Source organism: Lactuca sativa, chromosome 5 (assembly GCF_002870075.4).
Source record: "Lactuca sativa cultivar Salinas chromosome 5, Lsat_Salinas_v11, whole genome shotgun sequence".
In the NCBI taxonomy this organism is placed as follows: domain Eukaryota; kingdom Viridiplantae; phylum Streptophyta; class Magnoliopsida; order Asterales; family Asteraceae; genus Lactuca; species Lactuca sativa.
The window spans coordinates 120,899,347-120,914,189 of record NC_056627.2 but is presented as its reverse complement, the minus strand read 5'-3'; the positions used below and the strand labels follow the sequence as shown (position 1 = coordinate 120,914,189).

Below are 14,843 nucleotides of genomic sequence, written 5' to 3'. Positions count from 1 at the left end.
TCATAGGGATGTAGGTTGAACTTTCCTGAACATACTTCTATTCTTTTCATGAGCGATCGAACTACGTTCAGATTCAATCATTTTCGCTCACAAATTCATTTTATTTCAGTAAAAGAATCATGGCTCCCAAGAAGAACGATCAGCCCATCAACCAAACACAAACTCTTCAGATTGATGCAGCTACCTTTCAAGCTGCAGTCTCGGCTGCCGTGTCAGCTATTCTGACCCACCTGAACGCTAATGACGCAGGTGTTAGCGGGCTTGTTAACAATCATTCCAATCCAAGTATCAAGCGAAAGACTTGGACTAACTCTAAGGACAAGTCACTTCGAAGGGCGAACAAGAAACAACCACCAGTAACAACCTTCACAGCTACGACATCAGTACCTCCAACTACCATACCTTCGAGCGTCCCAATGGTCCCCAAACCAGCCAAACTTTATGCAGGAAAACTCCCAAAATGCATCAGATGCAATTATCACCACCATGGACCTTGTAGGGAGATGCAATGTTCACACTGCAACAGGAATGGACATATAGCTAGTCACTGCAGGATCCAGATCCAACACGTTTCTTCAACCACAAATGTCCAAACCTCTCAGATGTGCCATCTATGTGGCGTCATGGGACACTTCAAGAGGGACTGCCCATCGGAGAAGGACAACGGCAAATCCGGATGAGTTTGACCTCAGAATGCAAAAAGGCAGTTGAGGAACCTAATATAGTATAGGTTCCCTCCAAATCGTCAGTATTTTGTATGTACAAAAACATGTTTAAAACTAGTGCAACCAGAGTCTAATCTTTTGCGAGATTCCATCCGTTAAGGGACTCTCGTGCTGCGTATACTTGTCTTTTGTAGTATACCTTGTTTCGCAGCAATAGTCTTGTAATAAATCCTAAGTACAGTAACTCTATTAATGGTTGCACTGTTGTGTTTTGTCTGTAACGCCTTATGTTCAAATCTAATGTCTTTAGTTTCCATATGTTTCCGACTTTATCATACAACTCAAGTAAATTAATCTTCGAAATACCAGCTTCATAAGTACATCTCTTTCTCAGAAATCGCCTTTTAGCAAAGCCGTTATATCAGAACACCGAAGTACTCATACAAGGAGTACCTTATAGTTCTTTTCCTTTCCGAAGGAATCCCCACATTATTGCTCATGCAGTACGTCAAGTTCAATTCCAGGATTCATACGGGTGATCTATCACTAAAGAATGTATACATGAGAGTGATATATAATCAATGTTCTACAAGTTTAGAATTGATGATTCCACTTTAACTTCTTTTCCCTCGGTGGGATGTGAGATTAAAGAAGCATCAGTTATTCGACTACCTTTTCAGTCTTAATTATATACGACTCATATACACGAAATTGTGATCGTTGAATCACGTATTAATTCTAATATGAACTTCAGGACAGAGACTGTCCAGGAGTACGAGAAATTGCATTGGCATAGGAGCAAACTTAGAACCTAGTTTGACTCTTATAACCAGATCACCTTCAGTCTAAACACCTACGGAAGATACAAGAACAACCCGGACAACACAACGGACTACTCAACCATAGAATTAGAAGACCAGGCTTCTCACCCTTGAGAGCTCCGACCTTAGTCTTACCAGAATTCGACAGAGTGCATTCTATGTACCTCGACAACCGGAGACTTCATTTAGATTTCCTTTAGAAATCGTTGTCTCTGCCTCGCATAGACGAATTGATCAGGAAAACATAGCAAAATAATTTCTTCAGAAATGGACCTGAGATCCGAATATCACCAGTTCGAGTGTTAGGGAAGGATGTCCTAAAGACTACCCTCCGAAATCGATGCGGACACTTCGAGTCCGTATTAATACCCCTCGGATAGGATCAGTACGTCCATAGTATTCATGAGCTAAATGAGTGGAGTACGCCTTTCTTACTGGGATCAGTTCGTCATTTCTCCATAAAATGACTACTTATCTACCCTCGTAGTAAGAAAGAATCCATAGAAACGTTACCCTCGGAGATACTTTCCACAAAGTTCTCTGAACAAGAATTTTGGAATTTAGAGCCAAAATCCCTGATACACACTGTTAGTGTTGTGGGAATTCTTGAGTACTCTGGCAAATTATCCAAAACCGTTGGGAATTTGTCGGCACCATAGTCACAGACAGAAAAATCGCCAAATTCTAGGACTTACAGACCTACTATCATAGTCCATTCGGAACTCCCCACAAATTTCAGAAACCCTTTGGACTTTGACCCAGCAAGGGATGGCCCTTGACTGGGAAGTAAGCGAGAGAAAGAACATTTGGAATTCCAAGTGAGAGACCAAATTCTTTAGGAAACCTCACTCTGGGAATGGCTTAATACGCTTCGTAAAACGTGGAAAGCTAAAAATCCAATATAGTTAGGACCTCCGAGATTCTTACCAGAATCGGTCCTGCATTTCACAAACTAGACCTACCCTGCGAACTCAGTAACGTACATTTTCCCCTTCAGATCTCGAACTTGAAACAGTATCCTTCCATTAGGACTTTTGTAATCCCTCTCGACAAGATCGAGATTTACGAGATCTTTGCCTTCGTATTAGAACCGTAGTGACCCTCGACCGAGTGGTCAAGCGGACGAAGCAACGCCGTCGCCCATTAGTGAAGGTTCGTTCGGATACCAACCGAGAACCCGATTTCACTTAGGAGTGCGAGAACCAATCGATTAAGAAGTTCACATAACAAATCGCTCATTTATACCTACTTCCTTATCTAAATTCTAATTTCGGGACGAAATTTCCTTTAACAGGGGGATGATGTGACAACCTGAAATTTCTATTCTGAACTACCCATATCAAGACAATAGAGCTTAGAACAGTTTCAGGGAAATTCCAGACTTCGGGTATAAGTTTGGCAGTTTTCAGGATTTACACTTAAGGAGATATCAGGAGAGTGGTTGCACTAGGGTTTTGTGCAATACTATTATTCCAACACTCTATTATATTAGAGATCGTTTCGGGAATAAAAATATTTTCTGCCAAAAATATTTCAGGACTATAAATAGATTTCTGAACCAAATTCATTAATTATTCACATTTCCAACTAGAGAAAAGCCATTTTCTCTCTCACGGATCTTCGGGTTTTTATACCAAAACGATCGTAGTGTGTGTACAAGTCCTCGCTTGACACCTAGCAATCCTACGCCGCTCCGTTCATCCCAATCACCAACTACAGTAGGTTTCACAGATTTCAAAAGGTGACACATGAAGTGGTTTTCTATCTTAAAATACCTTGATAACAAAAGTATTAGTTTTGAAATGTTTATTAAAATGACATCAAGTCATTCTTAATTATTGTTCAAAACTCCTAGATATCTTGCAAAACCATTATTTTACCTTCTTGAATCAAACTATACTTATGCGCATATGTTCATATATATGTTAGAGATTATAGTTTTCACCCTTCATTTAGTTTCCAATACTCTTGGGTAGCAAGAGTGCATAAACCTACGTAAACAACCAATTACCTTCCAGTTAGCTATCATAGGGATAGTCAGAAGATATCAAACATTACTACTATTACAAGGAATCACACAAGAGTAAGTTCATTCATGAATCCATACCAATACCTTACATGATACATGAGTACACTTACTTAGGATTACCTGATACATGAATATGTTTACATATACTTACCTGTTACCTGAGCACACTTACATGAATACCATACAGGATGACTGTTACTTAGGTGCATTATCCTGTATTTACTTACCTGGATACTTGTACTTAGAACTACGAGGATGATTTATTAGTACCTTCTGTGTAAATCTTCCTGCCTATCCCACAGTACCTCGGGATATCTAAGATAGGACCCTATCCCATAGTACCTCGGGATACCTAGATGGGCCTCTATCCTACAGTACCTCGGGATATACGTACGGGACTAACCATTCCGGAACTCATCTGTTAGCAACAGTGGGTGATGAACATCTACGGATGCCTACGGTTATTACTTATACTAGGAGTACCTTTACAGGGACTAACCCTTCCTCCGCCCTGCTGCTGCTAAAGAGGACAATTGGACAATCTTCGGATGTTCATTAGGTTATATAGGCCGTGTTAGCCCCAGTACCTCGGGATAACAGTTACATTCGTCTTGTTAGCACCAGTACCTCCGGCTAACACTTACATGATTATATTTTCTTGTTTACTTTATTTTGTGATACTTTCACAAAAACGATGAGTTAGACTAAGTACTCTAGAACTAGTCAATAGAAAGGAAAAGTTATCATATTACTTACAAAACGTTCGAGTCTTGGTAGAAGACTACCTAGTCATAACAAAACATTCGAGTCTTGGTAGAAGACTACCTAGTCATAACAGAACATTCGAGTCTTGGTAGAAGACTACTTAGTCATAACAGAACATTTGAGTCTTGGTAGAAGACTACTTAGTTAAAACAAAACATTCGAGTCTTGGTGGAAGACTACTTAGTCATAACAGAACATTAGGGTCTTGGTAGAAGACTATCATATCATTTTCCTATTTTACTTTATTTTGTGATATATTCACATAAACGATGAGGTAGACTAAGTACTTTAGTACTAATCAACAAAAGGAAAACTATCATTTTACTTACAAAACATTCGGGTCTTGGTAAAAGACTAAATTTCATACTTATAGAAAATAAGGGTTTTTCTAGGGATTTCATACTTACCTCAACATTTTCATTTGAAGGTTACATGGCTTTCCTAACAGATTTTAATAAGCAAGATAACGACACTTAATTTCTTATGATATCACCAGCTTGAAAGCTGATACTCGCTTTCAAAATAACTTGTATTCTCAGGTCACTACAAGTAAAAGACCCTTTCACGACGCGCAAATCATGACGCTCGCTGATTTATGTTACGCAAAAGAGAGTGACAATAATAACGTGTCGTCTGTTCAAAAAATTTGAGGATTTAGGTCACGCATTATTGCGTGCCCTTAAATTAGTGTCTAATGTAAAAAAAAAAAAAAAAAAAAAAAAAAAAAAAAAAAACGCGGAGGGCACTTTATCTAAAACGTGCGTCCTCTGTGATTGTCGCTTTATGATTTTTACTAAAACACGCGTTCTTGAAAGGGGGAAATGAAATCCCCTCAAAATTCTTAAAACTTTTAATACCCCGCTTCAATATCCCCTTCGTTCTATTCTTCCCTTTTCTCTACAAACCCTAATCACGATACCATCTCTGTTGTATACCTCAATAATTCATATATCAGAAAATCATTGGGATAATTTCCAGGGCTTTTTTGAACACTCATTCGACTCTTTTCTCTCCCGCCTCCCCTGTCTCTCTATTTTGTGCTCTGATATCCCCCTTCCATTTATGCCGCCGTCTCCTTCGCCATCAAAACGAGGATATGAGACAGTGCTTGATTTACGATCGTCTAGTCGCCGATGCCCGGTTAATAGGAGTTGAAAACATCATAACTTAAAAATTTTCTTAACCTTGACGGACTCAGAAAAGCCGATGTGGCACATCCATGAGTATGAGGTGAAGAGCGACGTCCTTTTCCTTCCCGGCGTCCCTGGTCCGGTTGAGCGGCAAGATCGGGAGAAAGCGCCGAAAACTTACGGGAAGACGATTCACTTTTTTGGCAGGTGGATATAGGTGATCAACTTCCCCTAGGTCTCCCACAGGTAATGATGGCTCTAATTCGTGATGGCTTTACCCTAATCTCGCTAAAGGTACAATTTACATTTCCTAATTTCCGCCATTTTTTATCACCTGCAACTTATGTAGAAACTCTATCGATCGATTATTATTACATATTTGGAGTCTCACTATGGTGTTTTGTTCAAAAAGGAAAGCGATAACAGAGCGTATATGGAAGGTTTATCCCAAGGAATTCACTCAAAAGCACACGTTGATGGAGCTGGACTCAAAACTATTGTACGAGATATCAATTTGCATTGCTTGGAGACCTGACAAGGGTAATTTGGGAATATAGTCATCCAATTCATTACGCCTAGTTGTTAACAATGGTTTATGTTAACTATATATTAACTTTTTTTGGTGTTTTTTGTTTAGTAGGTTTGTCCAACTCATTTGCACCCACACCTAGCTGAGTTTCTTGAGGTTGCTGCTAAGTAACTGGTATGGCGACAAGTATCAGTTATCTTTTTTTATAAGTCTCAAATGTCCTTTATTTCTTTATTTGTTTTTTTGTTTATCATCTGAATCATCTGATACGACCCATGTTGGTCGTTTGGTCAAGTATATCGACAAAGGGATAAGCATCAAGATTCAAGAAAGAATTTTTAAATGTTTTCCTTTTATTTAGCTTTCCTTTTTAATTAGAATAATAGTTTTTTATTTAGTTTATAATTCCTATTTTTTAGGATCTGGTTTTGGATTATGATTAGGTTAATACGACTATATAATTAATTAATGTTCTAGGGATAAATCACGTTTTATGCTGGAATAAAAGTCTTAGACGATTTGCTGGAGAATTCCCTGTTTCTCGAACTACAGGAGGCCTGGTTAAGGTTCCTACCTGTGGGTTAGGATCTTGAACCTATTAATTGGTATCAGAGCTGCTACGGTTCTGGTGTCAACATGTCAAAAACAAATTCTGAGAAGATAGCTGGATTGGAGGCAGGTGTTGCAGCCCTGGAGCAGGATCTTACCAAGCTTCGAGAGGAAGCTGACCTCGCCAAGAAGGAAAATGTTGCACAATTCACAGAAGTCCTGCAAGCTATCAATAACATGACAAAAACTATCAAGGGGAAACTCATTCAAGAGGAGGAGAAGGACAAGGAAGATCCTGAATTTGAGCACGAGTTTGGATCCTTCACAAAGGGACCCAAGGACGATAAGAACAAGGGTGGGGGTCGACAAATGGGAGCAAGGATGACACGTTTGGCCGTTCGTATTTTACAGCCAGCAAACTTGGCTAGAGCCATGACTCTTGCTGTTATGATAGATGAAAACAAGTTCAGTATCGGCACACCCAAGACTAGTGGAGGGGTAATTCGGTCCAACAACAGCGGGTCTAGTCGACCAGGTGGAGCTTCTACCAACATGGGTCGTATCATCATCTAGTATTTTTTGATGTTATTTGTGAAGGGCTTAATAAGTCACTTAAAATAGTGCAATCACCCTGTGTAGACTTGCATGAGTTTGTCCTCAGCTTGTATCACCTCACGCGGAGCATTTCATGCAAGCATGGCATATTGCTTTAGCCATGCAAGTCCTAAAAAGTTTACAACTTCAACCGCATTTCCTTTTTCTTAGAATTTTTACTTAAAACATCATCTGACAATACCTAAATTTCTTAATGTCAACAAAATTCGGGATGATATTCAAAAGGAGGATGCTTTTCGAGGTCTCTATGCAATGGTATGCATCTGCTTTTGTTTGGTTTTGACTTTTGATTTGATTTGAAGCAGAAACTTACTTATGTTTTTTTGGTTTGCAGGTGAAAGTGAACACATCAGTGGATTTAAGTTCACTTGTTTTCTTATGTAGAGCCATTTCTAGTTGGCATGTAAGTTTTTCATTTCAACTATTCTTCTACACACACACATTATATATACACGTGTCAACACCATTTCAGCATGCACACCTGATTTTTAGAGGCTAGTCAATAGTCATGGTCTGGGGTAAAATTGAAGAAATCAGGTAAACACACAGTATATATATACGTGTCAAAATAGAAGCTTTTCTGAATTCCATTTTGTTTTCAGTAAGTGTTCCAGTTTTATCAGAAAACACATAACAAATTTGACCTAAATCTTCATTTATACCTAAGGATCTGCATTGAAACCTTGAGTTTGTACTGCTATCATACATGTGTTTGTCTCCTATCATGAAATAAGATTGACCTAATCAAACCAATTCCATGGTGATGTATAAAGATATCGGAATCATGATCTGAAACACAATAACAGAACTCAAAAACACAAAAAAACGTCTCCATTGGAATCCCATAGTATTTATACGGTTTTCCTGGAAACTTTCCCTTTATAAGATAGCTCTTTCTGTAATAAGGAATCATATCAATTGCATCCTGATGACTCATCAGCCATAAACACATCCCAATAGCAACAACAAGACACAATATGAATAGAAAAACAGATAACCAGATAGTTTTTGAGTTCAGTGCTTGTTCAAGTCTGCTTCTTTTTGAAGGGGAAATTGCACTATTTAGCATAGCTTTTGTCTCTTGTCCAGCATACACAACAACACCTATAACCCATTTTGTGTTTTTCACCTGACACCCACGTAAGATAATGTTTGATTGAATAAGGGAAACTTTATGACCATTTAACTCTATTAGCTGTGAACTCATATATGTTTCTATTAGGTTGTTCACATCTAATTACCCATGATATTGACCCTAATGGCATTAAGGATGTTTCTTGTCTAGCATAACGTGTCTTTAAATTCGACTCTCCATCTAAATTCATTGTTTGTATGTAAGCAATGCCACTAGGATCACTTGTCCACATCAGCATCACATCAGCACTATTACTGATTAGATGAGTAGGGTAACCTGTAATCATGTATGCTTGCCACATAAAGCTGTATTTTGCCATACCTGGCTTACTTGCACCAATAGTTATTAAGCAAAAAGCTTGTAGTTGGTGGTTTAGTTTTGTTAGTTGGAGTTCACATGATCGTCAAAGTAATTTGCTTTAGAGATTTGCTGGAGGCTTCTGTTGCTATATGCTAAAAACCCAACATGCTATTAGTGTTGCTATTCTTGTAATTGTGATCATTCGTTGCTAATACAGCTATGCATTTGAAATCAGAGGCTATGATTTGTTGGGTTGTTATTGGTAGTGTATTTCTTTATAGTTAGCTCTAAAATGATGTTTTTTAACTGCAGATGAAAACAGGATGTGTTGCTCTTGTTTTATGTTTGAATATCAGTGTGGACCCACCCGATGTTATAAAGATTTCACCTTGTGCCAGGATTATAAGCAGAATACAGTTAAGTGAATTCATTGTCTTTGTGCTGAAACATGTTATAATCAATTAATCATTACAAAATTATATATGAGAATAAGTGCGGTTATATTGATTATTAAGAAGATATGAAAAGAACATGGACTGGCTCATGTCCAAAAGACCTGAATGCCCTCCTCAAAAAAAGCTTAGCCTAATTGGAGTGTTATAAAGATATAAAAATGTAGCAATAGATAAGGTTGTACAGTTTTAATATTATTAGGAATGTGCAGATATGTTGGGCATTTTCTATCTATTTGGAAGCTGTTGCTATTCTCCCACAGTTGGTTCTGCTGCAGCGAAGTGGAAATGTTGACAATTTGATCGGTCAATATGTTTTCTTTCTTAGGTATTCTCCCTTCTATATTTTGGCATGATATCATTATGAAGCTGGATAACCATGAAAAATGGTTTTTTAAATGATCAAAAATAGTATAATAATCATTTAGAAAATTGGATGCTATGAATGAAAATCTGTTTGTTTGCATTGTAATGTTAGGGCATACCGTGCATTAAATATTCTCAACTGGATTTGTCGGTATCTCACATAGCCCCATTTCAATGGATGGATATGTAAGTTAAAGCTTTTCTCTTATTCTTATTGCATATACATGTATTTCATTTGACTTTGTGTTTGTTTGTTTGTTTGTTTTCAGCTTGTTTCTCTGGCTTAATACAAACAGCTCTTTATGCTCATTTCTTCTACTATTACTTCATAAGGTACTCAACCTCCATTCCCATTCTTTATGTTCTGTCTTTTACTTTAAGCATAATCATAATAACACAAGCTTTATGAGGAAGGGCATTTACGTCTTTACTCTTCGCCTAGGTGGTAGTGGGACAAAATTTGCAATTTTCCAGATTGAATAAGACTACTAGTACATTACATGACCATGACCATGACCATGACCATTTAATACTTGCTTTCAATAAACCAAGTTTCATAATATTTATTCAGATCAAATGAATATTTTTAGGAAGAAAGACAAATAGGTGAAAAGTTAATAAGTCTAAGACAGGATTTTTGGTTATTATTCTTTCTCATTCTATACATAATAACTTCTTAGCACATTCCCCTTCCTTAGCTTATTATTAGCTAAACCTAATCAAATACAGTAGTTTCTTATTCTCATCTCATGTGTATGTGTACGTACAATTGGAAAAGCAATTCCAAGCTTCAATTTCCAGCATGAGCATCACCAAGCTCCAATTCCCTTTCTACCCTTCACTTGCAGGTTGATGATTTGTCAAGAATGTTCACACTATTTTCCAAAAATACCCCATGGATTGGATCCTGTCTCTTGTATGTTTAAAAAGGTTTGTGATTTAGGAGTTGGATTTTATTTTATTTTTTTAAAGTAGAATGCAGTTATTTGTATTTGTTATCATCTGTTTTTATCCTTTTGACGCAATGCAGCATGTTGCTGCTAAAGGCACAACCTTGGTCAAACAAGCAGAAGATGCTGCAAGTAATAAGAGATTGCAGATTGATCCTGGTACATGGCCGATAATGATCTTTAGGGTATGCTAGAAGGATTGGAGATTGCAGTTAAGATTCTATCTAAGACTTCACGCCAAGGACTTGATGAATTTAAGCTAGCAATGTTTTACTTGATTTGGACATGAACCCTAAGATATCATATTTTGGCATGGCTAGAAGCTTTGGAGGAAACGAGACTCAAGCAAAAGTAAACACACAGAGAGTTGTTGGCACATAGTAAGCTAGATAATGCAATTGTATATAAATGAGTTCATTTTTTTATAACATTTACTCACTATTGGAATAATTATTTGTATTTGACATATTAGTGAAATGAATTATCTTTGTTATTTATGGTATTTTATTTTGTATTATGAGATTTTTAATGTATTATTTAATTTGAGAATTAGTAAATCCATAAATAATACTTTTTTTAAACATTTAAAATTATGATACGCAAAAATGTGTGTCATCTTCATTTATGACATGGCCTTTCTTGACAGGGGCTTTTTTGATACGCATTGCGTGTCATTAACACACGCGTCGTAAGGTTACGACACGCGAATGCGTGTCGTCTTCCTTTATGACAGGGCCTTCCTTGATACGCATTGCGTGTCGTAAATGCGCGTCGTAAATGAGCATCGTAAATGCGCGTCGTCTATAGACGACACGCAAAAGCACGTCGTCTCTCTTTATGACAGGGCCTTCCTTGACGCGCATTTGCGCGTCGTCTGAGCCTTTTATGACGCGCAATGAGCGTCGTAAAAGGCTGTTTTTCATATTATTGTTGTACATTATGAAATAACACACATGTATTAAAACTCTACTGATAATGCAATGGATGATGTTGTTGCTTGTTTATTATATTACATTGTTGTGATACTGTACATGACGTCCTCCACCCCTGAACGTTTCCGCCGTTCGTGGTTTTGGGGTGTGACAAAAATGAAGATTTACAGTAGTGTTGTAGGAAATACCCTACTAATGCATTAACTACCTTAAAACCAAATTGTTAATTAAGGTTAAAATGTGATAAGGTTATAACCATACTTAATAGACTAGTATAAAACACAACGTTCTTCAGACGTCGAAATGGTATGACATTTTTCACCTGTAGACCTGTAGGACCGACTGTAGCTAGTAGCAAGGTGTAGGATGGTCAATCTCGTATAGATTTATACACAAACTCATGCTCTCCCTTCAGGAGATTCTGGTTATAAAACGCGACATAGCAAGGAAATTTATATGCCATGAAATAGTATCTCACCCTTTAGTAATCTTGTTCTTGTTATAGTATGTATGTTCCTTGTTCTTCTTGTGATAGTATGTATGTTTCTTCTTATTATTTTTATAGTATGTACCTTCCGTCTTGTTGTTGTTATAGTATGTATGATCCTTCTTATTCTTGTTATAGTATGTACATATTGACTCATGTATGTTTCTCTGATCTAGAAATAGTATGCAGTGATCCTCTAAACTATACCTATTATAGTTTACTAGTATGTTTGATTGAACTGTTATTGTTTTGTAGAAAAGACTCAGTTGATCAACATTGGCAACTTAGTTAAGTATGCTCTTTAAAAATGGGGTTTAATATTCACGTATGTATTCAATGAGTATAACTATGATTTAGCTGACAGTCGGACTAGTGATCCTACCCTAAGCCCGCAACCAAACAAGGAACTTGAGTTACGATATTTAGCAATAGTCCTAAGTCCACTAAATCATACTTATACATAAATAGATACACAAATATGATATTGATAAAAATAGAAATCTAAGAATAGTTTTAAAATTGGTTTAACAAGTATTTGAGTATAAGAAATCCTTTCGTTTGATGTTTTCACATATAAGTGGTTAACACGATAAGATTGTGTTCTATTTGTATCTTCCCCCTAAAATCACTTAAAAGCGTTCAAAAGCATTAAAACTGTAATTTGTAGGGGTATTAACTCACCTTATGTGGGTGATTCAAATGAATGTTCGATATAGGATGATAAGTTCACGGGTGAAGTCCCGAAGCATAAATGAGTCCTATTTAGCATAGTAAGACACACACACACACATGTATATATATATATATATATATATATATATATATATATATACATACACATTTAGTGACCATAATCATAAATATAACAAGGAAATAGATTGAGTTGTAAGCTTAACTTACAAAAGAGGGTGTTGGAGTCGAAAAGGAAAGGCTGGAAGGAGTTCATAGCCCACACTCTAGTGTGTGTTCTTTCTGAAATGATGAAGATGCAAGTGTTCACGGCCGAAAGATCTTGAAGATCTTGGGTTCACGGCTTGATATTCTTGGCAAATGGAGAGGATGCATGGGTTCACGGCCCAAGAACATTTGATGTTCTTGAGTTTACAGCACAAAGATGTTGAAGGATGAAGAGTACTTGAAGATCTTTAGCAATATCTTATGAAGACTCAAAGGAAAAGAATGTTAGTCGAGAGGAAGGTGTTTTAGGTTGAAGATCCTTGGGAGAAAAGCCTTGTGTTTGCGGTTAGAAGGGAAGAAGTAAGGTAAAATCAGCCAACATTTATATATATATATATATATATATATATATATATATATATATATATATATATATATATATATATATATATATATATATATATATATATATATATATATATATATAGAAAACGTTGGACGTTGGCTAGGCGGTGGACTAGGGTCTAGGGATTAATCAGGGGATTAATCGGGGACCATTAATTATTAAAAAAATAATTGAAAATTTTATAAATCTAGCATTAATACTATGAATATAAGTAAATAAGCATAAAAATTTAATAATAACTTAATAAGCTTAACAAGCACAACCATTTATCATCCAAAATATGCGTAAAAGTTTAATAATAAGTTTAACAATCACACAAAGTCATCATCCAGCAAGTCCACAAAAGTTAAAAATAAGTTTAACAAGCACAATAATTTTCTTCTAATCTTCTCCACATACTTCCATTATTTGAACCCCATCCGACTCATATTCGTCTTCTTCTAACACTTGCTCCTCACTCTTGGACTCGAAATCTTCATCAAAAAGGTCCCTCGTTTTTGGACTTTCTCGGGGTGCTTGACTAACATCGGTTGCAAGAGCTTCATCAACCGTTTTGGGGTCTACTTCATCTATATAACAATCATCGCAATCAACAATCCATTCTTGAGCGGAGAGAGAATGATTTGATAATAGCAATTCCATGTTTCTATCTTTTCTCCTTTTGTTTTTCTCCATTAAATTAGCATTGAATTGAACATAAACAAGATTGTTCAATTTGCTTGTCTCCAATCTATTTCGTTTCTTTGTATGTACCTTCAAATTTAAACATAACAAAGAGTTTAAACACGATTAATATTTGTATTTTATAAAATATAAATTTAATTCTTTATATTACTAACCCCTTCAAACGTGCTCCAATTCCTTTCACAACCCGATGAGCTACTAGTTAAAGAAAGAATTCTCATTGCAATCTTTGTCAAATGAGGAGATGTGCCACCAAATAGTCCCCACCAACTAGCTACGATTTTGAAACAAAAACACATTATCAATCGATAAATATCAAAATTTTATAAAACATATAAATAGATAACTAAAAGGAAAATGAATTACCTGGATCAAAGTCGGCATCATTCACCTTACAATGTTTAATTGCAAGATCGGAACCAAATCTATCAACTTTTTTCTTGTACATTGGCAAGTTAATAGTTACGACTTGCCTTTGCATCTCTAAATCTCCAAGAAATAAAGGATCAAAAAAATCAAAAACCGCATCCATTACATCTGGATCAAATTGGAGTTGTGCATCATTATAATGGTAATACGGATTCAAAAGATAATATGTTAAATGTAAAGTTGAATCTAGTCGACCTTTAATCTTTGTGTTTATGATATCTATAATAGTGTTGTAGTGTTTCTCGTTACCACCTAAAGATTTGATAATTTCTTCTTTTGCAACTTTAATCTCCCCGTAAACAAAACCCATTGGGGCTTCCAATCCGCATCAACCATTCGAAGGACTTTCACCAAAGGAGAGAACACTTTTAAACATTGTGTCACACCAGACCAAAATTGGAAACTTGTCACCGTTTTATTTGAGGCAATCCCTTTAGGCTTGCCGGAAAATTTACATTCCTCCCATTCGTTGCTAGAGAGCATATGTCTTAGTTGCTCCTTTTTTTGGGCAAACTTTGTAATGTTAGAAAGGCGGAAGCAAATCTCGTGACTCCCGGTCGGATAATTTCCCTTTTGTTGGTGTAACTTCTCATCATCGCCAAGGTTTTGTGGTGAGCGTAAATGAATATGGTTAGTTTCTTTGCTTGATCTAGGATTTTCTTAAACCTTGGGAGTGCTCCGATACCTTGAAAAATAAACAAG

At 36.5% G+C, this 14,843-nt stretch overlaps 1 protein-coding gene and 1 pseudogene across 1 annotated transcript; one reads left to right on the top strand and one right to left on the bottom strand.

The window, feature by feature from the left end:
- The first annotated feature begins 8,757 nt into the window (after positions 1–8,757).
- Positions 8,758–10,162, top strand: LOC111883609 (ER lumen protein-retaining receptor A-like; annotated as a pseudogene).
- A 3,247-nt stretch (positions 10,163–13,409) lies between these two features.
- On the bottom strand, positions 13,410–14,451 carry LOC111883608 (uncharacterized). The gene is made up of 3 exons (XM_023879937.1): positions 14,079–14,451; positions 13,868–13,986; positions 13,410–13,781 (listed from the first exon to the last, which is right to left on the bottom strand). The coding sequence occupies exons 1-3, from the start codon at positions 14,449–14,451 to the stop codon at positions 13,410–13,412; spliced, it is 864 nt and encodes a 287-aa protein (XP_023735705.1).
- Positions 14,452–14,843: the final 392 nt, after the last annotated feature.